At 42.4% G+C, this 26,408-nt stretch overlaps 4 protein-coding genes across 5 annotated transcripts; 3 read left to right on the top strand and 1 right to left on the bottom strand.

Moving 5' to 3' along the window:
- Positions 1-1,816: 1,816 nt before the first annotated feature.
- Positions 1,817-4,002, top strand: grxcr1a (glutaredoxin and cysteine rich domain containing 1 a). Its single transcript, XM_056599802.1, has 4 exons — positions 1,817-2,227; positions 2,900-3,139; positions 3,270-3,335; positions 3,823-4,002. The coding sequence occupies exons 1-4, from the start codon at positions 1,817-1,819 to the stop codon at positions 4,000-4,002; spliced, it is 897 nt and encodes a 298-aa protein (XP_056455777.1).
- Positions 4,003-6,185: 2,183 nt separating this feature from the next.
- On the bottom strand, positions 6,186-15,123 carry slc30a9 (solute carrier family 30 member 9). Of its 2 annotated transcripts, none has more exons than XM_056600749.1 (19): positions 14,994-15,123; positions 14,408-14,554; positions 14,094-14,261; positions 13,819-13,842; positions 13,683-13,730; positions 13,446-13,545; positions 12,836-12,928; positions 12,601-12,683; positions 12,416-12,477; positions 11,986-12,053; positions 11,178-11,336; positions 10,933-11,068; positions 10,670-10,709; positions 10,494-10,565; positions 10,183-10,290; positions 8,840-9,005; positions 8,422-8,551; positions 7,964-8,077; positions 6,186-7,702 (listed from the first exon to the last, which is right to left on the bottom strand). In XM_056600749.1, the coding sequence occupies exons 2-19, from the start codon at positions 14,511-14,513 to the stop codon at positions 7,658-7,660; spliced, it is 1,722 nt and encodes a 573-aa protein (XP_056456724.1). In that variant the 5' UTR covers positions 14,514-14,554; positions 14,994-15,123; the 3' UTR covers positions 6,186-7,657. The 2 variants fall into 2 exon arrangements, with proteins under 2 accessions (XP_056456724.1, XP_056456725.1); XM_056600750.1 differs by having other exon boundaries at positions 6,187-7,702; positions 12,416-12,474; positions 14,994-15,122.
- An 804-nt stretch (positions 15,124-15,927) lies between these two features.
- pin4 (protein (peptidylprolyl cis/trans isomerase) NIMA-interacting, 4 (parvulin)) lies at positions 15,928-17,778 on the top strand. The gene is made up of 4 exons (XM_056600353.1): positions 15,928-16,086; positions 16,273-16,343; positions 16,789-16,908; positions 17,380-17,778. Exons 1-4 carry the CDS (start codon positions 16,032-16,034, stop codon positions 17,536-17,538), a joined length of 405 nt encoding a protein of 134 aa, XP_056456328.1. The 5' UTR covers positions 15,928-16,031; the 3' UTR covers positions 17,539-17,778.
- Positions 17,779-18,075: 297 nt separating this feature from the next.
- faf2 (Fas associated factor family member 2) lies at positions 18,076-23,159 on the top strand. Its single transcript, XM_056600352.1, has 11 exons — positions 18,076-18,351; positions 19,070-19,138; positions 19,274-19,408; positions 19,553-19,629; positions 19,714-19,852; positions 19,959-20,044; positions 20,131-20,222; positions 20,400-20,577; positions 20,901-21,072; positions 21,165-21,308; positions 21,463-23,159. Exons 1-11 carry the CDS (start codon positions 18,289-18,291, stop codon positions 21,643-21,645), a joined length of 1,338 nt encoding a protein of 445 aa, XP_056456327.1. The 5' UTR covers positions 18,076-18,288; the 3' UTR covers positions 21,646-23,159.
- The last annotated feature ends 3,249 nt before the right edge of the window (positions 23,160-26,408 follow it).

A 26,408-nucleotide genomic window follows, 5' to 3' on the forward strand; every position in this document is an offset into this window, starting at 1 on the left:
CTTCAGTACACCTACACCATCTGGCAAAAAAGCATTTATATCCAAAGCTCCCTGTGACTGGAACAATCTACCAATCCATATTAGCTCCATAACATCATTCAACCTGTTTAAAACTGCACTATCCTCCCATCTAGAGACCACCTGTTCATGTTTTCATGTTTTTAATAACCATCATTTTAACAGATTTATGACACAATGATATATGTGCTATGTCCATGTGTTTTGTTTTGCTTTGTTTTGTTTTGTTTTGTTTTGTTTGTCTTGTCTTGCTGAATTGTACGATAAAATGTCCATATTGTAGTTTATAGGACCCCCTTGAAAACGAGATGATTCATCTCAAGGGATTGTTCCTAATAAAGAATTTCCAACAACTCATGAAAATTATGTAATATGATTCAAAGTCATGACGCCTGGGTGTAATTTGCAACGAATCCTGGTATTTGGTGTTATCTCTACATTAGGTAATATAACACAAATAAATGAGTCATAACATCTAATGATATGAGCCCAATGACACAAAATGGGTCACCTCTCTCCCATCTAAAGTTGGATATAGATGTTCATGGGCAAATACATAACAATACAAAAAGTCTTGATCCTGAGACCCGAGAATTGCATTAACATACAGCAGTAATTACTTTTGTGTCGGCCCTCCATAATTGTGTAGATGTAGATGGACTTCTGGAGGGTGTCCATGCCAATCAATGGGACCCAGGACCTTAGCCAAGTTCATAGCAGCCGGGCCTTCCCAGGGGGAATGCCAGGAAACCTTAGTTTGACACATTGGACCACCACATGCCAGGAAACCTTAGCCTGACACATTGGACCACCACCATCGCACTCGTGACTCTATGGTGGGTCTGTCGGCACGAGGCAGAGCGGACAAGGCAACAGGCCGAGGGGGTGGCAGGTGGCGGCATCCCTAAAGGGGCAACAATGCCACTCAGAAGGAGTGGTGTTGTCACCGCCGCGTTGGCTGACGTGTCACATTTCCCGAGTGACCCTTCATCAGCCCTGACAGGGTACTAGATGTGCTGTTGTATAAAAGACTGTTGCTGCTGCTGCTGCTGCTGGCTCTATCGCTTCCTATGGTCTGGTTCCCTTCTGCTGCCGCTGCTGTTGTTGTTGGGACACCCAGTTAACACCTTCCTTCTGTTGGTCCCTTCCCTCCTCCCTCCTTCTCACCTCCCTCCTTCCCACCTTCCTCCTCCCTCCCTCCCTCCATCCGTCCGTGAACTGTAGAGTATGACGGCAGACTTTGTGTAGTGTGTGTTTTCAATGCCGTCATTGTCTGAAGATCTATCGCTATCTCTATAATTAGCTTGAGGACTGTCAGTTATAGATAGATAATGTGTCTATAACAGTTGGCACTTAAACAAAGACACCACACACACACAAATATGTACATATATACATACATACATATGATACACACAGAGGGCTTGAATATCCTGTTAAGCAAAATGTTTGTTTACGTGTTCTTTTAACCCATGTTAGGCCCATTAAAGTTCTTCTCTCAAGCCTGTAGAGAAACCTGTGTAAAAACTCATGAATAATACACAAGCCGCACATGATCAGTTTACCTAAGGTTGCCTTTCTTTGGTTACCATGGCAGAAATGGCATTTATTATTCAACCGGTAACTCTGTGCGGCCGGCTTAGACTCACGGCCATTCTTAGCAGACTTCAAACTGTGAGGATTAAGCACCGGGAAAGTAATCCATGGGCAAGAAATAGTGTGTCTGAGCTTTACACTTGGCTGCGAATGAGAGGCAGGAGAGCTCGGAGCCATGTAATAACCTGGACCCGGCCTCTCGATGGAGGAGACTGCGATCACGCCGGCCGGGGAGAAGCCCCAGAAGCGGGTTCGGTTCCGCGTGGCTTCAGGGAACAGCGGGCGGGTTCTGAAAGAGATGTTCAAGGACGACGGCCCCTCCGACTCTCTGGATTCAGACTGCACCAGTGGCTCTGATGCGGACCGGGCCAGCACCCCGTCCACCAGCGGGGACACGAGCACGTACGGCTCTCTGTGCAGCTCTCTGGGCTCCGAGGTGGACGAAAGCGAGAGCGAGCCGGACGACCTGCTATTGCACGCCGGGGCGCGTAAGGACCGCGTGTTCACAACCAAGAGGGTCAATATAGTCAGTAAGAACGGAACTGTGAGGGGGGTTAAGGACAAAGTGAGCGCGGGTCAAGTCTTGTTTGAGAATCTGTCCGAATCCATTTGTGTAAGTATGTTTGGCGTGAAAGGGCAATGTATATGTGCATATGTGAAATGATGACGTCACTGTTTTCTCTGAACGGTAGGTGTCATGTCAACATTTTCTACTCGACGAAAGGAAAGTAGCAGGTAGTCACATGTATGCAAATAGCGGCGAACAAAAGAGTACAAGGTCACAGGGAAATTAAAGATTGATGACGCATTTGAGTAAGGTGATTCAGGAGGAACTAATCAGGTTAATGAAGTCTTTGCTTTCTAGTATCTCGCTGGGTCAATGTGTGCGAATGGGTCAATGTGTGTGAATAGACCTACAAATGTTAAGGGGGTAGACTGGAAACAGTGAAGTCAATATTAACACGCTGTTGTAGAAATACGATTTCTCCTTGAGGGTCTTCTGTTATGGTCTTGTAAAGAAATCAGACTGAAAAGTGAGTAGCTAAGTGAAAGTTTAAGTTATAATTGCAGTTGTAATTGCGCAACTATTAAAGTATTTAATTGTTTGTGATAGCATAGCATATCAAAAAATGCACTACTTACACTTGTTTATTATCCTTTTAGTAGGGAAAATTTGTATTTTCTAAAAATGACCCTGTGCCGGTACATTAGAGAGAGTCAAAGAGATTTGATTTTTAAAGATGATCAACATTATTTGATTGAGCTTTTTGAGGCCTTCACACAGCCTCAGCTATTGCTCGAGTTTGGGCGGATCGTGATCTACACCACAAGCTTCCGCGTGGTGAGGACTACCTTCGAGAGATGCGAGTTGGTCCGGAAGATCTTCCAGAACCACAGTGTGAAGTTCCTCGAGAAGAACATCGCCCTGGATATTGACTACGGCAAAGACCTGGAGGAGAGATGCAAGCGTGTGGGGGAGCCCCCCTCGCTCCCGGTCGTGTTCGTCGATGGACACTACCTTGGGGTACGCCCCCCCCCCCCCCCCCCCCCCCCCCCCTCCCTCTTCTGACCTGGGAGGCTTTTAGGCTCCTGTAGACAGACGTTGTGTTAACCCAATCACTAGTATTGACAATACATTTACATGTATGTTGCAGGGTGCTGAGAAGATACTAGACATGAATGAATCAGGAGAACTTCAAGACCTCTTGACAAAAATTGAGGTAGGCGTGAATCATGTTGAATTTTGCCATCATTTAATAATCTTATTCTGTTGTGTCATTTCTGATGTATCCTGGCATCATGTCATTACTAATGTCAAAATGATCAAGGCCTACTCACTTGTTTGTCCGTTTAGTCTGTATCACTAATGGAATAGAAATGTTCAAATGCATATTGCTATACCCTGTATTTCACACATCAACTTTAACTGGTCACAATATATGCACATACAATGAATTTTACACAGATTTTAGGGTGCAAATTGATACCAAACGGTTACATTTATTTTGAAACACAATTCCTCTGTATGAATTTCCTCATGTGTAGGCCTACCTCTCAAATAAAAAATTCATCAGAATCCTATTTATATCACACTATCACACTAAGATTCATACAACATTTATTGGATAAGAGATCATCTAAACGTACAGATACTTCACGTTAGAGAACCCTTGAATCTCCGCTCATCTGTGTCTGTCTGCCCTCCAGAGGGCCCAGCACCACCACCCGTGCCAGAGCTGTGGAGGCTTCGCCTTCATCCCGTGCCCAATGTGCCATGGCAGCAAAATGTCTGTGTTCCGCAACTGCTTCACAGACTCCTTCAAAGCCCTCAAGTGCACTTCCTGCAATGAGAATGGGCTCCAGCCTTGTCCCAGCTGCAGCAAATGAGGACACAAAGGCCCTGACCAAGAACCTTGCAAAGGAACGCACATAACTGCTCACACAAACGTTCGTAAAAATCGTTTTCAATAATGTGTTTTGTAAAGAAAAACAATATTGTGATCTCTCTTAATTTTTTCTATTTTTCTATTTCTATTCCTCTCAATGATAAAAGAATGTTCAAATGCTTAAATTCTTCAATCAGGATATTTTTATTTTTTTGCATTTTTTATGACATACATATCAAAGATCACATAGATCCATTGAGAACAAAGTCCTTCACAGAGGATTAGTTCTCTGCAGAAAATAACCAAATGCAGAACTAGACTAGTAACCAAATACTCACAAATACATGAGTACTGGTGAACTTGATCTTGTTAGATAATTAGAGTGGAGATTCCGCATTAAGCATTCCTTCATCAATAATCCTTCCCCGGACAGCACTAAGAAACAGAACTGGCTGTACAGACTGACAGGACAGTGAAAGTAAGCAGCTCAGTTTGCAGTCTGGTCAAATCGCTGAACTGGGCCTCTAAGTGACCGCCTGCTTAAGGCGGTTAAGACATTTAAGAGAATACTAGAGACAAAAGAGACAAAGAAAATATCTCTGGCAGTCTAAGAATGCCCTGTGCCAAGTATTCACTGTTTACAAACGTTAGATGCACTTGTGGACCTTTCACACATAGCTACTTTCCCTAAAGATGCATGTTTTTCAAATTTCATACGCCTTTCTTTTTTTTTACATCTATACATTTTTATACATGTAACTAATTCCCCCCCTTGTAAGCAGCACACTGATAAAAAAAAAGGTTAATCATACAATTAATCATTAATAGGTATTTCAATTGGTTGACCTCCATCCAAGGGGTCAGGGGCAGTGGGCCCGAGGGGAGAGGGGCGCTCGACGCTGTCATAGCCCTGTACAATGCTGCTTGAACAACTCGACAAGGCAGCACTGTAAAGAGGCTAAAAGCGTAGAGCAAAAGACATGTCCGCCATCGAGCTTTCACTCCTCCATCAAGCGTTGCCTCGGTCGGTTGTTCTTGCAGACGTCAGCCCACCCGCACCTGTGATTGAAACAACGACCAGAAATTAAGACGACGTCATGCGTATCAAGGCTATGTATGCAAAAGGTCCTGAGTGTCAAAGTCCCATGCCAATTCGCAGGCGCAATCGCTGTCGATGGGTGGAGGTGAGGATGGGTGAGGGTGGGTGGGGGAGTGTTGATTGTTGGTAGCCATCGTGGCCTTGTGATATGTGGGAGATATTCAAACCGTGGTGGACCACTGCTGCTGCTCCCCCAACTGGGGTTTAACGGGGAAGCGTAAACCAAATATATATTTGCATGTACAAATTCCCCCCTTTTAAAAAACAAAAAATGCTACGTAAAGGTATTTAGATCGATACGAGAGATTTTTAAAAATTAAAACCACAAATCGCAATGGAAAGACGGTTAGCCTACAGAACATGATGGAGATAGATACTGTGGTCGGTCATTCTCCCATTATTTGAAGCCCCGAGAGGACGCTACACGGTTATTTACACCGGGAGCATGTTGATCCTCAACGGCACAATGCATGACCTGGAGACGGGGGAAAGACATGGAGGAAAACGAAAAATGGGCAGTGGCACGGGCACAATTGACTTGGGAATGGTATGACGACGAGACATGACACCGAGATGTGCGGCAACACCCAAATGGTAGACAACATTTAATGGTTAAAACCTGCAAACGACGGGGTTCCTTTTTATCTCTCCGTGCTCCGGTGTCCGGTTGAAATTCTACGGTGGTTCGATGAGATTAGGTATGGTCCAGCAGCGGTGTTGTCTGTGCGCAATGTTATCAACGGTCAGTCAATGCGCAGACTGGTTAAAAATGACTGCTTTTTTTTTATTGACGTCAGCGTAGGCTACTCCGCTCCTCGCCTCCTCCACCCTACAAGGGCTCCATCTAACGGGCTTTGCCTCACAGCATCCCTGCCCGCACATCATCCCTGCCCGCACATCAAACAGCCATACTGTCTAACTCCATTGGTGCTTCATTATAAATGTTTAAATTCATTATTGAATTAAATCAGCACTTGATGACCTTGAAATGATTTTATGATTTGATCAATTTGGAATTAGAAATTTGCCCTCTCCCGAATGCTACCTTTGCACCTGTTAAATAAATATTGTATATTAAAAAAAAAGAACCCCACAAGAAAATAATCAAAGCAAATCATTTTAATAAATTAACTGAAATGTGTTCAAAGAACTTCAGCATTACATGGTCTAACATTAGGGAAATATTACATAATCAGTTAACATCTGAAAATATATTGACAGGTGGTTATATCTGTATAACCACCTGGCTAACCAGCTCTTGGTCTGCAGCGTGGGCTGTTGAAACAAGCCTCATTCACAGAACATCACCCGCTGCATTCTCCAAAGACCAGTCTGTGACTCAGTGCAGACAATTAACGTCAGACTCAAAGTACATCGGATGTCGGGTTCGGCAAGTCAAAATATGATTTATTGTCCATCGGTTAACCCATGTCCATAATGTACACCACCACACACCTCCCTCCAAATGAAATCATTGATAAAATATAAACTGTAGCGGACCCTTATTTACAGGTGAAACCGGGCGTCACTGCGTTGGCTCAGTCTGGAAGAGGGCCATCCAGTGGAACTCTTTGGAACAATACAATCGAGTCATACAATGACAGCCTGCCACCCCTTGCATTAGATGCGTATGCTGCAGCAGCGGTTAGTCTTCCAGAAGATGCATAAGCAGAAATTGGGGAGGATCAGGGAAATTGGAGGGGAGGGGGGGAGGGGTTGGTGAATAATATCTTGCTAACAAGCAGTTAAGAGATTTTTGAGCATAGGTCCAAAGTATGGACACAAGTTCACATTTGCATTATTTTTCGTTATCCTTTTTCAAGTGCGTCTTCCTTAGTATGCTCTTAGACTTAGGCTCTTAGAAATGTGAGAGTGATCTTAAGTGCTGCTCCTGGGTTCTCAAATCATTTGCGTACCAGTTTCTGTGTTGTGGTTCATCCACTCAGTACATTGACTATAAAGTAATATAATAGTCATTAGTCTCTTATTTATATGGTTAATCACAATTGTTCCTTTGTACTAATAATAAACCTACAGTAGCCTTATCTATGTATACAACATGTATATTATGAAAGAAAAAGAAGCACTAATGTTATTTGCAGTTTGAAAATGTCAAACCTTCAACCCAATTCAAACACATTCATGTCGGAACGGGAACACACGTCGAGGTACAAACGTGAAACAGCTCTACGAGAAGTCGAAAAGAAATGTCAAGGAAAAGACTGGTTAAGACTGGTTCGACATACGCACACACACACAGAGACAGGAACACCCCAAGCACATCTGCACGATCAAGTACCACTAACCGATGGCAAAGTTGGACATACACACAACACTTTCCAAGGACTGCTGACTGGCCATAGCACTACACTGCAGTAAGGCTGGGTGAGGGGCAAGCTGTGGGAGGCTAAGCTGTAAGGGTCAATGGCAGGATAAAAAAGGGTGGCAGCTTTGCGGGGTGGCAAGGGGAATGGCCCTGCTTCTCGTCTGCTTGTTCCAACAGCAGGGGGACGTGGCCTCGGTCAAAGCCGTTCCTTTAGCGGAGCTCCACTTGACGTTACAGGATCTCCAGGTCCACGTGGCGAACCTCCGGGTTACGTTGCTGCATGGGAGCACGATGAATAAGGCCAAAAATCACTATAAGCATTTATTAAAGCACATTTGTGAGGATAGTTACATTAGGTCAACGTTATTGGGTCATCTCCTTTCCAAAATGCTGGATTACTTACTTACAAATTCTATGAGATATTCAAAGCTGATGGAGAGCTAATGGGACACATGTCCCTGCCTGCTTGGCGATGATAAGACTAAAAAGGGGCTATTAGGGTGAATGAAAGAGTAAAATGGAGTTCCGGTTCTGCACCTTGAGCTCCTTCTCCAAGCGGTCCACCTCCGCCCCTAGGGTGTCGATGATGTTCTCCCCGTGCTTCAGCATGAAGTTCTCCAGGTCCTCCGAGGTCTTCACCAGCTGGATTTCCTATAGACACCCAACAGACCAATGTAAATCGTAGGTTCACATGGCGCTCTGAAACAGGTGCCAATATCCATATGCATTAAGGTTGGATATTTTGTTTATAATACATATAATGTGTATACATAAATATGTGCACATTTATTGGCAGTTTGAATGGTTCTTGTAACACCATTATTATGTATTTGTCAAATCCTGGACTTAGTACTGCGCAATACCAGTCACCCATGGGGAAACACTGGTATCAACCTTTTTTAATTGTTTTTGTTGTTGTTTATGTACGTGTTCAGTCTTTCAAATAAATTTACTAATAAATACATGTATGGAAAGTAGGTGGGTCGCTGACTTACGTTGAGAATCTGATCGATGTCCTGCTTCTCCAGGTACGACCGTGTCACCACCCTCCCGTCAAAGTCTACCTCCGCCTTGAAGCGCACCTTGCTGAGGCCCAGGTCAGTGGCCTTCACGTCGTGGATGGCCCTGGGGAGAGGAAAAACAAACATAGGCCTTTCGAGTCCACGTTGCTAGATCCTGTAATAAGATTCAACCTTAACAAAGTGACAGCCGCTCCTGTCACTTTGAACACGCACACATTTTTTAAAACCTTGAGTCAGTCTATTTTGGGTACTGAAGGTGAAAGTTATAAAGGCCCACCACACAACACAGTCATTGTTTATGGATGTACATTTGTGTGTTTGCTGTGCGTACATGTGTGTGTGTGTACTTGTGTGTACCTCTGTGTGTGTACGTGTACATGTTTGTGTCTACCTGACAGCCGGGTCGTTCTCCAAGAACTCGGTGAGTTTCTGCACGTGCTCAGCCTGTATGGATCGTCCAATCAGGGCCTCCGTGTTTGTGTAGATGAGGAAGGCTGAGACGGCCCCAAGCAGGGTGCCCACCCCCAGGGACCCCAGGCTGTCGTAGTAGGGGTTACCTGGATGGAAGGATTATGAGGTGGAAATGACAAAGCGTTGGAGGGATGACTAAAATTAAATAAAAACATATTTTGGAACAACCATCTCATAGAGGCTGCTATGTCTGTCGGGACAGATGCAAAATAATGTTCAAGAATTTACGAGAGAAAATACTTTCGTTCTATAGAAAGCGAGTGGAAAATACAGGCCCTGTAAAATCGCGCTCCATGTGCCCCGTTACACAATGTGACTTAAAAAGGTCCCATGACATGCCACCAGGTGTGGTTTGATTAGCCGTTACAAGCCGTTTTAGAAATATGCCCCTTATGACATCACAGGTGGGCTTGTCCACCTAGATGTGTGACGGATATGCCGCTTTTCCACTGCATGGTACCAGCTCGACACGACTCGACTCAGCTCGCATTTTTTGCGTTTCCACCGCGAAAACATGGTATCTGGTACCTGAAGTGGCTGCTTTTTCTAGTACCGCCTCGCTCTAGGTTCCAAGCGGCTGAGCCGATGCTAAAAGGTGACGTCGGTAGACGGCCGGCCACTGATTGGCCAGAGAGTGTGACGAAGTCACGAGAGCGACATGGCAACCATGCTGGTAACAGCCATAGCAGCGCCGCAGCCAACATATTCCACTTCTTCAACTTCTTCAACATGCCAGCTAATAATAGTAATGTTATCGATGTCCTCCATTGTTCTTATGTGGGTTCTGTCCATGTGTGGGTTGCGTAGGTGTTGTTTGGGTCACGTACAAAAATACGTCACGGCCCTTTCGCGCAGCCGACCCCGCCCACGTCCAGGAGGTACTATTTGCGTTGGAAAACGACCCGTGCTGCTACCTTGTCGAGTCGTGACGAGTCGTGTCGAGTCGAGCTACATGTGCGGTGGAAAAGCGGCAATAGATGAGCAACGTTTGCTACAGTCCACTGGGTAGGCTGGTAGACTGATCTATCCAGCACACATCTTGGTGGACACGCCCACCTGTGATGTCATAGGGCCAGATTTCCAAAACGGCTTGTAACGGCTAAACACACCAGACCTGTTGGTATGTCATGGGACCTTTTATTTAGTTTTCAGGGTGCACTATAAAAATATTAACTGATCTTGGGACCGTGTGCTTGAGGTAACTATTCAGAAAGACACAGTCAACAGCTGATTGGTCTTCAGGCCATGTGTGCCTTGACGTACCCGTGAGGGAGGTGAGCCCCATGCAGCTTGCGGCCATAATGACCCCCAGAACAGCAGCAGCATCCTCCAGCAGCACCACGTTGGTGCTGGGGTCTCGACTCTGCATCACTGCGCGTACACACACACACACACACACACAAGAGTGAGCTTCTGGTCTCTAACTAAAAAGTCTGCAAAACGTCAAGAAGCTGTTATTTGCTTAATAAATATAAAAACACAAGAATATTATGGTATGTGTAGTAAGGAATAAGCCTTCCCACATGAGAAATAACAAGAGTACAAACATAAATTGTTGATATAAAAATGTGTACCGTATTCATAAAATGAGATTCCATGTTCACGGGCACTCTTCTTTATTTCATTGATGGCAACTAGTAATGTAGCTGAAAAATAGGGTTAGGGTTAACGACAGAACAGTTGGGTGAGTATAAACTAAATAGCTTAAAAAGATATGGGGAGAAATGCTAGATTCACTATGAAACCTTACCTCCTTCGGAGACCAATGAGCCAGCCAAGATACAGTAGGCCTTTAAGAAAGAAATAAGGATTCATTAATATGAACATCCTATATTAATACATTTAGAAGACTCTTTAATCCACAACAAACCTATGAATTGAGACAGATTGAATCATAAGCAGGTAGGGGCATCTTGCACGAAGATGCGACAGGTTAGGCTCTCGACATTGGGGATCAAGAACTTAACTGCCATCTTGCCGTGATACAGATATGAGGATAACAGAGCCACTCACCCACAAGAGGGACTCCATCTGCTGTGGATGAAGCAGTCCCATGATGCCGTGGTACCAGGAGAGACCGGCTCCCATCATGAAGATGCCCACTCCACTGATGAGGGAGGCAATGTACCGCATGTTGGAGAAGCCATACCTAAAGACAGGAACACACACACACAAGTTTTGAGTATCTGACCTAATTGAAGGATCAGAGAGTAGCCCCTAAGACGTGTTTCTCCTAATGAAAGTTTGTCTGAACCTACGGATGCACGGCGTCAGGGTTGCGGACCGACTGGCTGATCCCCAGGGCCAGCAGGGCCTGGTTGCAGGTGTCGGCCAAGGAGTGTATGGCTTCAGAGAACATGCTGGCAGACCCAGTGTACACCCATGCCAGGAGCTTGAAGAAGAAGTTCAGCCCATTGCTGTGGACAAGAGACAGGAGGTTTTAAAGGTTTGAATGGGATAGTTTGTAGAGCCCTACCAAGCGGGTCAGGTTAACTGGGAACGGTGTACTTTTGTGCTGTTAAGGCTCTTGCTGCATAACTTGAATATACACTGGTTAATTACACTTGCATATTCACGAGTAGGCAGATTGAAACCCTTTAATCTGTCTACCAGGATTGCTCATTTGTTCAACATTTTATGAAGCAAAATGTGGTCGTAGTACAACTATTTCAATGCTCCAGGCTTGAATAAATCTTGAGATTTTGGTCTGTCAAGTCTGTGTCTACCTGATGTCTTGCATTAGACACCAACTAGACATGTGCAGTCAAACACGTGACTGCACATGCTTCCTAACTCAATCATCCTAATCTAAGCAGCCACGGACACTCATCATGTGAGATCCGCCCTACACATTCTTGAACCCTAACCCTTCCATTTAGCCTACTAATTTAGTTTATGATAGGAGTCTGCTCATTTTGTTCAATTGTCACTGGCGTGGTGATATTACTTCAGCTTTTGGTACTCTTGATTAGACAAATGGGACAATAGTATACTGTTTCTCACTATAAAACACACCATTTTCTTAGATTTTATATGGAAAACGCACCCATGGACCTAACAACTTACATGCAAATAGCGACCATAACCACTTTCCCTGGACCTTGTAGAAACGTGGCCCTCACGTTTGATCTAGGCTATATTTAAAAGAAAGGAAGAAGAAAAAGCAAGCGTTTAAAAGGTTGCATATTGGAAATTAACATCAATTTTATGTCATTCTGTATTGCCAGAGAATGCTAGAAAAACATGCAAGTGAACATGCTGGTAAAGCGCAGGGCTGTATAGTGAAGAGCAGTACTGGAAAACAGTAGGCTATTGTCATGTAGATAGACAGACTGTCCAAACAAGACACAATGGGGGGGAAAGGTTGGGTGGACACCATGGAAGCTCTCTGGGAACCATGACGAGGCAATCAAAACAAGTTGGTTCTGGGATTTACTAGTGATCCGATGCGGGGCGAGATCAAAGGAAACGTGGTTGGCAACATCTATGCGCTCACCTTAGTGTTTCCCCAGAAGTCTTTATATTCTTTCAGCAACTGCTGATTTCGATAAATATCTGCTGGAAACAAGTCTCATTGTAAAGGTCTATGTAATTCAAGGTGGAGAAATAGAAAAAGTATGTAAAGAATGTAGAAATGGATTCATAATTTGTCCTTCTATTAGTTGACAGGGAGACACATACTTTCTTGGTATTCCTGCTCAACCACTTTCCTGAGTTTCCTCTCTCTGGCCAGAGCTTCAGGACTTCCCCATACATCGAGTGCTCTGGGAAAAACAATCAAATGTAATGTAAATAACATACATGTGCAATAACGGTATGCATTCTGGTCTGAGCTAGAATGATGAGTTGAGGAAATAGGTGGGTTGAGCATTACAAAGGGAGATGTGACTACAATGAGAGCAGTGTGTCTACTAACTTTGCTTCGACATCAGAGCGCAGGAAGACCGTAAAAGCCTCCGTGTCATCGTGCGGGCTCCGCCTCCTAATCTTCCGCAACTGCTCAAGGTCACTATAGGAGAAAACGAGAATAAATGCACTAAATTAAAAGAGAAAGTTAACCCTCTGTTTCAGCTGGAATTCAAACACTGAGATTCAAAGTAAACACGTCGCTGCCGCTGTCCATTGATCGTGACATAGATTACTATGTGTATGATCATACAACACTAATTCACAGGTTTAATTGGGTTAATTTGCTCTTGAAGAACAGGATCAATGGCCGCGTTAGAGCAGCGCTCCGATACAAAGCTAGTTAGTTAATCACTGCGGCGAGTTCACTCATTAACTAAATCAAAACTGTAACATAGCTTCAGTATGCCACCATTTCCTGTTGGGAGTCGAATTCAGCGCATTGAATACACAAAATCTAATACAGGGAATTGCACAGCAATATCTCAAGCAAGGAATAGCATTTATGAACACAGTTTTAATGCTTTGTTGTTGATGCCATGCGATTGATTTATAAATTCACGATAAATGTGTGTTTGATTGAATGAAAGACTTTGATGGTTTTGGTCAACAGGACTAACCTGGGCTTGAGACAGAATTCATTCATGGCTCTCACCGCCGTGATGAAGTTGTTCTGCGTGTACTTGGATCCATACTCGCGTTTTTTCAGGACAGCTCGTACTGCACACCGACAGGACCATATTCCTCAATGCATTGCTGTATGAATTTCACTCAGACATCGGGCGAGTCAGACTGCAACTACTGGACCCCAATAATGTTGAGGATAGAAAAACGCTTCATCTAGTGTTCAAACTTACCTCTGACCTGTATCGTCTCCGTTTTAGTCAACCCCAGGAGTGTTGCACCTGAAGAAGGAAAACAAATATAATTCATACATTTAATTCAAACCAATAAATAAATGTAAAATCCAGATATGATAAAAGGCAAACTTACCTGGGGTGGTTGCTGCTGTTGGGGCTGATGGGCATTAGAAAAAATATGTCAGCAGTCCAGAACGAGGGACATTCTTTTATAGATGCAATATATTCCTCAATAAGGTTTTGAGGGAAATGACCAACAGAGCAGTCTTTAATTGACTGAGTAAAAACATTGTTTGTAAGACCTTATAATAAGAAATATAATTACCATATTAAAGAGCAATCATATCAAATTGTTATACACACTTATGACCAGACGTTAAGTATTGTTAATAAAAAGCAAGGTCTTACCAGACAGCACCTTCTCTGTGCTTGGAACATTGACCGACAGTGGTTTAGGAGGCCCATCCTTACTGTCACCAGAGGTACAGTAGTAGTGTAGCTGGCCTAGACATGGAGATGCTACACGCCAGGCTGGCAGGCGAAACCATACGTTGGGCAGGCCTCCCCCTTGCCAACCTGTTGAGGCGATAAAAGTTAAAACGACCCGGTGTTGTCCATTGGTAGCGTCGCCAGCCACGCAGGTTAGAGACTAGTAACATGCTGAATGAATGACAAGTGTATAGACTAACGTTAGATGCGGATTAAGTCATATAGAGCCCCACCAGACAGCTGCGGAGTCCTCGGTAATCGGTGTGACAGAGACGCTCTGTGCTGCAAAGAGACCCTGCAGAAAACATACCATGGTCGCTTTACCAGGATCGGGATCATCCTCGCTCCTGCGGGGGTTGGTAGAGTGGTGAGGGGGTTGTCTGAAAGGAAAACACTCCGTGAATTTCTGGCGAGCAGTTAATAGCTAAGTAAAGAGACAACCAAGGTAACTGATAACCTACAACGTCACAGAACCCTTGCAGAATGATCTCCCAGTCCACTGAAGAGGGATACCATCAAGTACGTCACTTGTCAACATGAAAACGTATCAATAAATACGTACATTGATTCAAAAGTTAACCGTTTGACTATCATAGGATTTCCTTGAAGAAACACATCATATTATTTGCCGGCTACTGGCCAGAACATACGGCTGCTAACCCTAGCCTGCTAGCTAGCTACAGATCCAGAAAGTTAGCTAGCACAATTGGATCACATTCGCCAGTCGTAGTAGCTGACGATCATATATAGTTACTCTAAAGATAGCTCAACCTCATGGCTGTAGGTTCAATTTTGACTTGAGTCATTCCAGATGCTCACCTTCTTATGGAAGTGTTTGTTCCGCATAATCCGAGCCCATTCTGAAGTACTGGCAAAAGTGATAGCAGCGCCACTGTGCGTGGACGTCAGTGCACTGAAAAACAATTGCAAGTGACAACCACTGCGAGAACTTGGAGAAGCGTCATCAAAACAACCGAGTCATATGTTACATGGTATCGCGATAGCACAATAAATATAATGTACAGCAAGGTCATTTCATTGAACAATTTAAACCTTAATTTCCCTTCGCACGAAACCTCGAGTGATTTAGTATGAAGGAATAAAATAGGAAGATATAATTGTATCAATTGAATCAGTAATGTAGTATGTGCGTTTTTATTAATTTTGTCTGATCCCGTAATCACCGTTTAAAGAGACGAGCGTGTCCTTGATTTTTTATTCATTCATTTACGATTCTTGATCACGGTGATCAATGAAGCATTGAATCTACTAATAATAGGCTACGCATTGTTACGAATTCGTGTGTACCTGCAGTGTACGCGCGCGTGTGTGTGTGTGTGTGTGTGTGTGTGTGTGTGTGTGTGTGTGTGTGTGTGTGTGTGTGTGTGTGTGTGTGTGTGTGTGTGTGTGTGTGTGTGCGTGTGTGCGTGTGTGCGTGTCTTTGAGTGACAAACTGTTGCTTGGAAGATCTATGAGTTGAGTTAAATTATGGTTCAAAAGTAGAGGGACCTATGCTGGTTCGGGCGACCACCACAAGGGAGCAGCGGTAGGCAATTATGCCACACGAAGCTAAAAGTGAAATGCTCGTTTTGCAAAACATATAGCCAAATGTTGTTAGTGTCATCAAAGATAACATAAATTAAAAAACAATGATGTTGATTGAAAAGACCGTAATGCTAAAATTGCTGTTTCAAATGGAGTTGTTTTGTTGTGTTTAGTATGCGCATGCGCATGCGCATGCGTGCCACTTGACAGGAACTCCGTAGCGCATGTTTAGTTACCACAGTATTCAAAGAGCTCAGAGTAACGCGCTTACTTCGTTGTATGTATTCTAAAATAAAACCACGTTGCTAGATAATGCCACCAAAGGGGAAAGGTGGGAAGGAGGGGAAAGGTGGTAAGGGGGGTAAAGGTAGGCAAACAAGTCCCCGTTTGGTTTGAACCTTTGTAAGATCACATCATTGATGTTCATGGTGAATTGGATAGCATACTGAACAGCTAGCGAATGCAAACATGATGTGTCTTATGCGCTTCAGAATGAATAAAATAGTCACGCTGATTAAACAGTACTTCATTGAATATGCCTTATTATTCACAGCCCCTGCTGCCTCGGGAAGTGGAGATACAGACAAAAACGAAAAGGCACCGAAGGGTGGTACTGCTGTGAAGGTAACCACGATATGGCCATTCTGTATACGAATATCTTAGGAAGAAAATCCACCAAGGAGTTTCTTATTAACGCATCAATTATGCGTTAATACGAAGCTCCAGCAACCACAGTGTTCAGATAATAATTAACTGTGATCCCTTTATATTTGCTGTCTTCAGCAGTCGACATCCAGGAATTTTAGTGTGTTCATTTGTACTCATAATATGTGAGTGCGTTCGATCCTGGCCTTTCTAAAAGTTTCATCACTCCTTGTGCCAATTTTGGCCCTGCACAACTATTATTGGCATGATACAATCAATTATTTCCTGAAGATGGACGAACAGTCACTAATGTTACTTTCAGGCCTGACTAAGTATCACTTGTTAAATGTAAGCTGTGGTTTGCTGTTGCCCATCACTTAAAGCTAATGAGGTTATCTTTTTTTTAACATGCATATTTCACTAGGTCCGGCATATCTTATGTGAAAAACATGGGAAATGCATGGAGGCCATGGAAAAGTTAAAGGCTGGTGTTCGATTCAACGAAGTAGCTACACAATATAGTGAAGACAAAGCCAGACAAGGAGTAAGATCATGCATTATTGACAAAAAACACATTTACCCTCTCAATCTTCTTAAAGGAAATACAGTTCTGGGTGATCAAATCATCTTAACTGTGTCTCCTGGCTTCACTGAAACATCTGTCACCAATATCATTTGTAAAAATGACTGCTGAATACGAATAGCATTTAGTGTAAGTGAGCCTACCATGATTGTAAACAATGGCCATATAGTGAATATCATTTTGACCAATTATATTGTTAACTTTAAGCCACGAGAGACGACAATGGTTCATAACCCAAATCGGCATTGTGATAATCAGAACATGTTCTGTTAGAGCTATTTAAATGTTTATTTGGATTAAAGAATCGTCTAATTTGGTGGGGATGAAAGCCATTAATACAGCATCAATCCATATATTTTAAATTTGTATTAATAATACACTTTATTGATGATTGCATATGTATAAAACAAATATTTGTTTTTGTTTGAACAGGGGGATTTGGGTTGGATGACGCGAGGATCAATGGTTGGACCCTTTCAGGATGCAGCATTTGCCTTGGCTAACAGTACGACGGATAAACCAGTCTACACAGATCCCCCAATAAAGACCAAACATGGCTACCATATAATTATGGTTGAAGGAAAAAAGTGAATTTTGGAGCTCAAACACTATGATCTAACTATGAGTGATCTTTGTGTTATTTGATGTTTTAGGTACACCTGCTGCTATGCAGATGAGCCGTTTGCTAGTTTGAGAATGTTTATCAAAAACATTCTCCAATGGGAGCAGATTTCAAACAAAACAATTCCTTTTTTTTGGGAAAGAGTTTCTCTTCACTGTTAACAAAAATGATATGCAAGAAATTGAATAAACATTTCTAACCAAAAGTAATTTTTGTTATAAGAATGTACCCCACAATTTCATACGGCTCCGTTCTGTGTGAACCTGTCTCTGTACTTTTTTGGAGAGTTTCAGATTCTTCAGGGAGTCCGTTTATTGTTATCAGAAAGATTCAAGCAGTGGTGTGAATGTACCAACACAGACATCAGTTGGCTTCTCTTTTTCTTTATTTTTTAATATAATTTGATTTAATCAGTATAAATAACTATTGATTGATAGCTATGTATTCTTATAGAATACCATAATGTTGCATATCAAATGAGCCTAAATCAAACCACTAAACATATACGTGGAAAAGAGGATGAGCTACAGTCTCGTCGGGCCCACAACCCGGGAACTAGACGGCGGTATGCGCCAGGTGCCAGTTTACTATCAGCAGGGCTTTTACGTCAGTTTACTATACGCAGGGTCTTTACGTCAGTTTACTAGGCAGGGGTTGTGTCAGTGTTATGCGTAGAGTTTTTACGTTCTCACGTCTCGCTTAATGATTGGCGAGGTAAGATGGCGGCGCCAGAGGAGCAAGAGTTATCCCAGGCGCAGACTGAAAAACTCCTACAATTCCAGGTAGAGCCCTCACAATGCGTCACGACAACTCAGATTTCAATGTTCCGTACATCGATAGCTGTTTACGAACGCCTGGGTGGTTCGATGTACGTCCCGCGGCGTGAATCAACCCCCTTTTCGTACAGTCAACTTCACTGCTAGCGCCTACGATAACCGTCAACTTAAGCGTAGCTGCTGTGCTAGCTGGTTAGCTGACTAATGATAGGCTAACCATTCGAATAACGACCCAGCCGACCCATAATACCCTGCACTCATTTAGACCGAATGGGCCATCTAACACACTATTACATGTATCTTCAGTGGACACATTTTAGCTCTGCAATTAGCTTCTGCTGAATTATACCAAAGTCAGGTTAGCCGGATAACCATGGGATGAGCTGTCATGTTAGTTAAGTTTCGTCCGTATAATAAGTAATGTTATCGTGTAAACTGGTTAAAATGTTACCGTGGTAGGACGATATTGTCCATATCAAATCTACCTATGGTGTAGCTTGATGACTAGTTCGTCTGCTGGATTTGGACAGCTAGCATAGCCAATGGAAAACTAAAGTGACAGTGCATCTTAAAACCCACTGGTTCAGTCTCTAGTCTGGGAAACTATATATGATGGTGACCTATCGCCTAATGAATCCTCCCCAACCACACACAACTGAGAGATTTCTTTAGTGTTTACAGCTGGGATACTATGTGATGGACAACACGTTTTCCTCCCCAACAGGACCTGACTGGCTTGGAGTCCATGGACCAATGTCGTCGTACACTAGAACAGCACAATTGGAACATTGAGGTGATGCGGAAATGAATAGGGTTCTTCTGTCTTTTCAGTTTACTGACCAAAGCCTCTACAATAGCATGGCAATGTGTTTTTGTCCAGAGGAAATACTTTTAGTTTGAATAGTCGTATACCACTTCTTTGTCACAGGCAGCAGTGCAAGACAGACTCAATGAACAGGAAGGAGTTCCAAGTGTGTTTAACCCTCCGCCATCCAGGCCCTTACAAGTCAACACTGCAGACCACAGAGTGTATAGTTACATTGTCTCAAGGCCACAACCACGGGTAGGTCTACATAATCTTTTATAAATTACACCTTTTAACATAAAATCAAACATCTTTAGGATGTTAAAGATGTGAGGCAGTATGATACACTCTACCCCACATGCACTCGAGTCTTTAATTGTTTCCCAATTTTATTTCATTTAGGGGTTACTAGGATGGAGCTACTACTTGATAATGCTACCGTTCCGATTGACATACTACACCCTTTTGGACGTATTCAGGTGAGCAGAAGCACTCGGTCTTGATTCAGTAGGTGGAGGCGGGGAGCTAAAGGGTATTGATCGCCCCGTTTCTGTTCCCCTCAGGTTTGCCCTGAGATTCGTACGACCGGACCCCCGCGGCCGTGTTACCGACCCAGTAGGGGATGTTGTGTCCTTCATTCAAACCTTTGAGGAGAAGTATGGTCGATCACACCCAGTATTTTACCAGGGGACATACAGCCAGGTAAGCTTCACTAAGCTAGTTTGACCGCTTTCCAGCTGGAAAACTACCTCCAGGAACTTCAGTCACTCGAGGCCTAACTCGTAATGCTTTATGTGTGTTAAAACAGGCGCTGAATGATGCCAAACGTGAGCTCCGTTACTTATTAGTGTACCTTCACGGAGAGGACCACCAGGACACTGACGAGTTCTGCCGGTACGCTCTGAATAATCTCTTTGGTCGTGTAATGAAAACTCTGTAATGTCATCTATCCTGAGGTCTGTTTTTCTTTTCATTTTCAGCTCCACATTGTGTACAGAAGAGGTTGTAACCTTCATTAACGCGCGGATGCTCTTCTGGGCTTGCTCCACCAGCAAGCCCGAGGGATTCAGAGGTAATGAAATGTGCTTTTACACATGCACAACATTTACTTGATTAATTGTGATGATCGTTTTAGACTTCCTTTTTTGTGTGCATAATTTGCTTATTCACTCGTCTAATGAATATTACTATCATGGCCTTTCTGGTCATCAACCTAATACGATTCTGTGTGTGTGATCATTCATTTCAGTTTCCCAGGCACTGCGTGAGAATACCTATCCATTCCTGGCCATGATCATGCTGAAGGACCGAAAGATGACTGTTGTGGGCAGACTAGAAGGGTTGGTTCAGCCAGAAGACCTCATCAACCAACTCAACTTCATCATGGAAGCCAACCAAACATATCTGGTGTCAGAGCGCCTGGAGCGGTAGGGGACACATGTCGTATAGCAATCAATTGAACGTTGACTTCTTTGAGCCCGCCTCAATGAGAGTAAGAACTCGAATCCCTCTTGTGACCAATCTTAAGTTTTTGGTTACAAAAAAAATTCAAACTCCTAGAGGCCTAGGAGTTTGACTCTACTTGGACACTGACAAACGCTTAACTTGCATCTGTAATGAGGCAACTTAATCTTGAATATATAATGTTTTTCAAAAAAATCCCAAAAGTTTATTTTCAGGCTCAATAGATGTTGTCTAGGTGTGAGTTGACCTTTCCTACAACTTGTGAGTGTGTATGTGTGTGTTTCAGGGAGGAGAGGAACCAGACTCAAGTGCTGAGACAGCAGCAGGATGAGGCCTACCTGATGTCTCTCCGCGCTGACCAGGAGAAAGACCGAAAGAAGAGGGAGGAGCAGGAGCAGAAGAGACAAGAGGAGGAGCTGGTCCTCCAGAGTGCTCTAGCTGAAGAACGGAAGCGAAGGGTACGACTTGATGGTGCATTCTTTGCATTCAGCCAATAACAATCAACGCGGTGGTCCTCTTGTATTCATTGAGGTATTTGTTGTGGCTGCAGAACCTCGAGGAGGAGAAGGAGAGGAAGTCTGAATGTCTTCCTCAGGAGCCTCCCGCAGATGATCCAGAGAGTGTCAAGATAGTTTTCAAGCTGCCCAACGACACACGCGTAGAGAGACGCTTCCTGTTTGATCAGTCACTGACGGTAGGTCCCCTTCTCAAGCATGAGCGATGTGCTCATGTCAAATAATCGAGGCCTCGGTTAACGCGCCCAAGTCATTTAAAGGGTTGTGGGTAGGACCGCTCTCAGTAACACTCTTATTCCCTGTGTCTCAAACTGTCTTTCTCTCCCCTTGCAGGTTATATATGACTTCCTGTTCTCTTTGAAAGAAACCCCAGAGAAGTACCAGATAGTTACAAACTTTCCCCGTCGAGTCTTGCCCTGCCTCCCCACCGAGGAGCAGCCCAACCCCCCCACCCTGAAGGAGGCAGGACTCAGCCGCTCAGAGGTCCTTTTTGTTCAGGACCTCACAGACGATTAACAGTGAACTCTTCCTGTTTGGAAGACCCCCGCCCCCTCCCGCCCAACACCCTCTCCCCCAAGACCCCTCTCTCCATCCCAGTCACCCTTTTTCGTTTTTTTTTGGTTAATGGCCATTCATGCTCATGGGATTCTTGTGGAGATTGCTAACCTTGGAAAAACACATTTTAACGCCCTGATATGCCGACCGCATTTGGTGGAGTTGACAGGGTTCCCGATAGCCTGAAGATTCCTGCATTTTATTAAATATAAACTTCTTTGGAAGTCCGATCTTGAAACCATGGAGGTTGTGTGAACAAATATCTGTATCCCAGTTCTGTATCCTTTGCAACCTATACTATACTTTTATTTAATTTTTTTAGTTTTTTGAAAACCAGTGGCCCTGCCATTCCTTTCATTGTTTCAATAAAAAAATTCTATTCACTAAAATTAAAGGAAATGGTAGATTAATTTAAAGACAAAACTGTAATTGGATGGCTGGTGTATGATGCTGAGAATAGATGGCTGCAGGATACATTATGGAAATCAATTATAAATATTTAAGTACACAAAATCCCAATTTTAAACCTTTTGCCTTACAATTGCATATGTGCTTCTCACATAGTGACTGACCCCTATAGAAATGGTCTGGACTCTGGTTTATTTGCCATGATTGTGATTTCAACTTGTTGTGCAGAGCCAGTGTGTTGTTTTCTGATCGTGTGTAGATCTGGGAACAGAAAAATGCGGAAAACCTGTTCTAAGTGAGCCATACTCTGTACATAGGTTAGTTATTTAAAGAAGAATCCCAACAATACTAAAAAAGAAGATGTATGCTTTCCCGTTGACTCTTGTCATAAAATGACCACATGTGGGATGGTTGCTACCGGTATATACAAATGCAGACTGACTCATAACAATTTTTTGAAAATACAGCAAAATGTAAACGGACCACAGCTTTTACATGGTTTAATGTAGTGTAGTAGTCTGCCCATAATGTGCCTGTGGTTATTCATCGATTCCCATTTTGCCTGACTTAACATCTGAATGGGCTGGTCATGTAAAAATGTAATTTTCAAATTCTAAATTAAATATTGAAAAATGTGGGTTCATTCAATTACACTTGATATCTGATCTGTTCCATTTTTTTTTAAGTCTTGACGTAGATGTTTTTTATGTTTTGTTTGGTGAATGACTTGCAAAATTAATTGCATACTATGCAGCATTTTCCCTAATTGATTTTGGTTCATGTTTGTAAAAACAAATCCACCACTTTTATCAGTTGCTCCCGAGGAAATTTATCTACTGCCATTTGCGCTCTTGTATTGTTGAAGTTTTATAGGGAGAGGAAAAGCCATGCCTAGTTTCACTTACTGCATAAAGTCCTGCCTGCTTCAATGTAGCGTTTCCTGTGTTTTTATCTACATAAATCTATTTGGGGCACATCCCCCATACTTTCTAACGAATAGTTAGTGACTATGAAGACAGCCTCTGCAGACAGTGCAGACTAGTGTTATGAGACCATCACAAGAAATCGTGAAAAGATTGAAGAAAGAAATTGAAAAGGAAAGCAGCAGTTCATGCAATAATCACTTTAGCAACTGAGTCCAATAATCAAGGTATACATCATACATTTATTAGTGAACAATCCTTTCAAATCAGCCACAATAAAAAAAAAGAAAATATGATTGCACTACTTGATAAAGCAGAACTAGCAACTTTCATTTAAAAAAAGTACAAATTTTAAAAATTTCAAACCGTATACAGATGTATATATAATACACTAACTAGTTGTTAATTGCTACAAACAATATGATTCCAATGGAATGAAAAAATTATAGCAGAAGAACTGTATCCTATATATAATATATATTAGTTTTATTTTTTCCTCCACAAAATACAAACATGGCTAAAATGAGGTAACTGTAAATGTGCAAGTACCAAAGCAAAAATCTCTGCCTAACACAGGACACGTGCCCCTGGCTCTGTGAGAGGGTCGGTTATCTGTTATCAAGCCAAGGCCCCCTAGAGGCCAGGGGATGTAAGAACAGTGAACCACTATCCCACCACAGCAAAAAACCATCGGTAAACAAATGGCATCAACAAAGCAATTAATATACTACAAATCCCCGATAATGTTTTTTTAGCTGCTTATTGGAACACGTTTTTCCACCACACAAGCTGTGAGATTATTCAGTAATTGTTTGCAACAGAAAGACTACAAGACTCTATTTTATAATTCTTCTTAAAGATTGTGATTACTTATGCCTTACAGGGAGGTTACATATTGTTTTTTACTTAATAGGGTAGTTGTCATCAATAAAATACATACTCAAAAGTAAGAGTGCTAAATTTAAGCGAATTAGGTGAACAATAAATTGTATATTGATACACTAAGTGAAGGAGCCTATCGAAGGCAGGTGCAGTATTACACTGAAATTAGTATGAATATAGAAGTATGTTTTAAATTGCTTAAACTATACTGATTTTTTAACTGACAATGTTACAGGTATCGGTATAACATGCTTTTAAGAATACATAGGATCCATGACAAACTAATGCATTCACGCCAGTGACAGTTATACCTAAAGCAGAACATCTAGCACCTTTTCACTATGGCTTTTGATAAACTACAGTAGTTTCAGAGCATGTATTTTTCAGTCATTTGGGCAAAAACATTAACACGGTGAATTTAAGAGTTCAAATCATGGGTTTCAAGACCATTTACATTTTTTTCTCCTTAAAAAGAAAAGATAACAAAAAAAGAAAGCGCATAAAATCTTGTAGTCATTCAGTTCTATTACAAATGTGTGCAGTACGATGCATGGCAGTTATCAGCTGAGCGTTTAAGATCTGAAGCCAACTAGAACAAAAAACTCTGTTGGGATCTGGTCGACAAGCATGCATATTGTGCCCCATATACATTGTTCTTCACCAGATTCTCTAGATATCTTCCTTCCGCTTATTTTTAAAATGATGTCTTTTTTTCTTCTTTAAAATCATGCAACACCTCTGAAGTAGTTTTGGAAGTGATTTAGGTAGGATAATGTGCACCACAGCACTTCTTTAAAATGGCATCACAACCGCTATGTTTTAACATGTGGTTAAAGTACAAGAACAGAAGGTAAACAGGTTTGAATAACACAGTGTTAATGAGTTGCAGTGTATACATTGCCTCTTTTCTGTGAATATTCATAACGTCTTTATTATCTTTTCTTCTTGCATGCCTGTCTTTAAATGAGGTTAATTGTACTATTTTTGAAAGAAAATAATATAGAAGAATCGTTTACATGACAATATGGTCAGAAACAAAAAAGTTTAAATATACCCTTTCATGGCATCTTTTCCATTTGAAATGGACTGTTTTCCTTTGTTTTTATATGTTGAGAGGCCCTGAGTATTTTTTTTTACTTACAATATAAGCCAGCAAATAGATATTATGTACACATAGGTTAATTCTGAAAGCTGTGGGTTTAACGCATTAAATGGCTTCTTTTTACTTGGAAGGTGGCACACACACACGCATTAAAAACGCAATAGCGTGATTAAAAAAAAAGAAAAGTAAATGGCATCCCTTTCCACAAACACCATGGATTTAAAAACCACCTGTTAGTGCATCTTGGGACAGTTATAGTGAAACAATAGCCTACCACCCTCCCCCCAACCACAATTCACCAAGTTTGGAAGTGAATTCCCAGGCAGAGAACAAGAAGTCAAAACAGTGCAACTACTCAACAACTCCAGCTCATATTGTCATGTTAATTCATCTCTGTCCACTCAGGGCTATGACAGATGTAGCAGAAGTGTCCCCAGTGACTTCTACTACGAAAGGGTTTTCAACATTCTTTAGTCTTCAAAACAAGCCTCTATCGAAGAGCATTCACGCCAAAAGCTACACATACTATTTACTGTGACCGTTGCCAGGGGCTATACCTGACCGAGTTTGCTGGAATTAAAGAATTAAAAACACCATACACAAAAAACGATGTTAGTGCTTCAACTGATTCCTTCGATGCATTTTTTTCTATACTGGACTAAAACCAATAAATAAACTTAAAAAACATACACAAAATGGAATACCTTTTCAAAAAGAGGGTTAAATGACGAAGTGAAACATTAGTAATAAGTTTGTGCTTGTCAAGGTCATAAGAAGGCAGATATTGAAATATTGAAAACAGTAGGCTATATCTGTAATATTGGAATATTTGGCTCACAAACAAAGAAATCAAAAAGCCTGGTGCTCCAAACTAGGAAGGAGAGAACTGTTCTTTTTTAACCACCACTCATTGCACATATTGCTTTCTGCGCATCCTTCCAGCTCTGCCTTCAGAATACCACATCTGTCTCTACCACTGGATTTAAAAAAGAAAATGGAACCAAAGCATTAGCCTCTTCATTTCCCCCCCCCCTCCTCTATACTTTCTGGATAAGCAAAACAGAATCAAGTTTTCTTCCTTGCTTTAATCTGTATACTTTTTTTGTTAAAATTTGTTTGATACATTTGGTGGCAATGCTTGATTAAAATATTGCTAGTCTGAATCAACAGTCCATGCAAATCCTAACATGCTGCCCTGTATCCAGTGGTTACACAATGCATCGGCTCTGTGGACAGGACAAACACACATACATACAGACACACGCGCACACACACACGCACGATAACCACACACACGCACACTCATGCCCACCTGTACGCGGGGAGACCTCTGAGTATCCCCTCAGAAAGAAGCAGTCTTTTGTCCTCCTCTACTCAGATTGACAAGCACATCGCCCTCAGCGAAGCTG

Source organism: Gadus chalcogrammus, chromosome 10, assembly GCF_026213295.1.
Source record: "Gadus chalcogrammus isolate NIFS_2021 chromosome 10, NIFS_Gcha_1.0, whole genome shotgun sequence".
NCBI classification, from domain to species: domain Eukaryota; kingdom Metazoa; phylum Chordata; class Actinopteri; order Gadiformes; family Gadidae; genus Gadus; species Gadus chalcogrammus.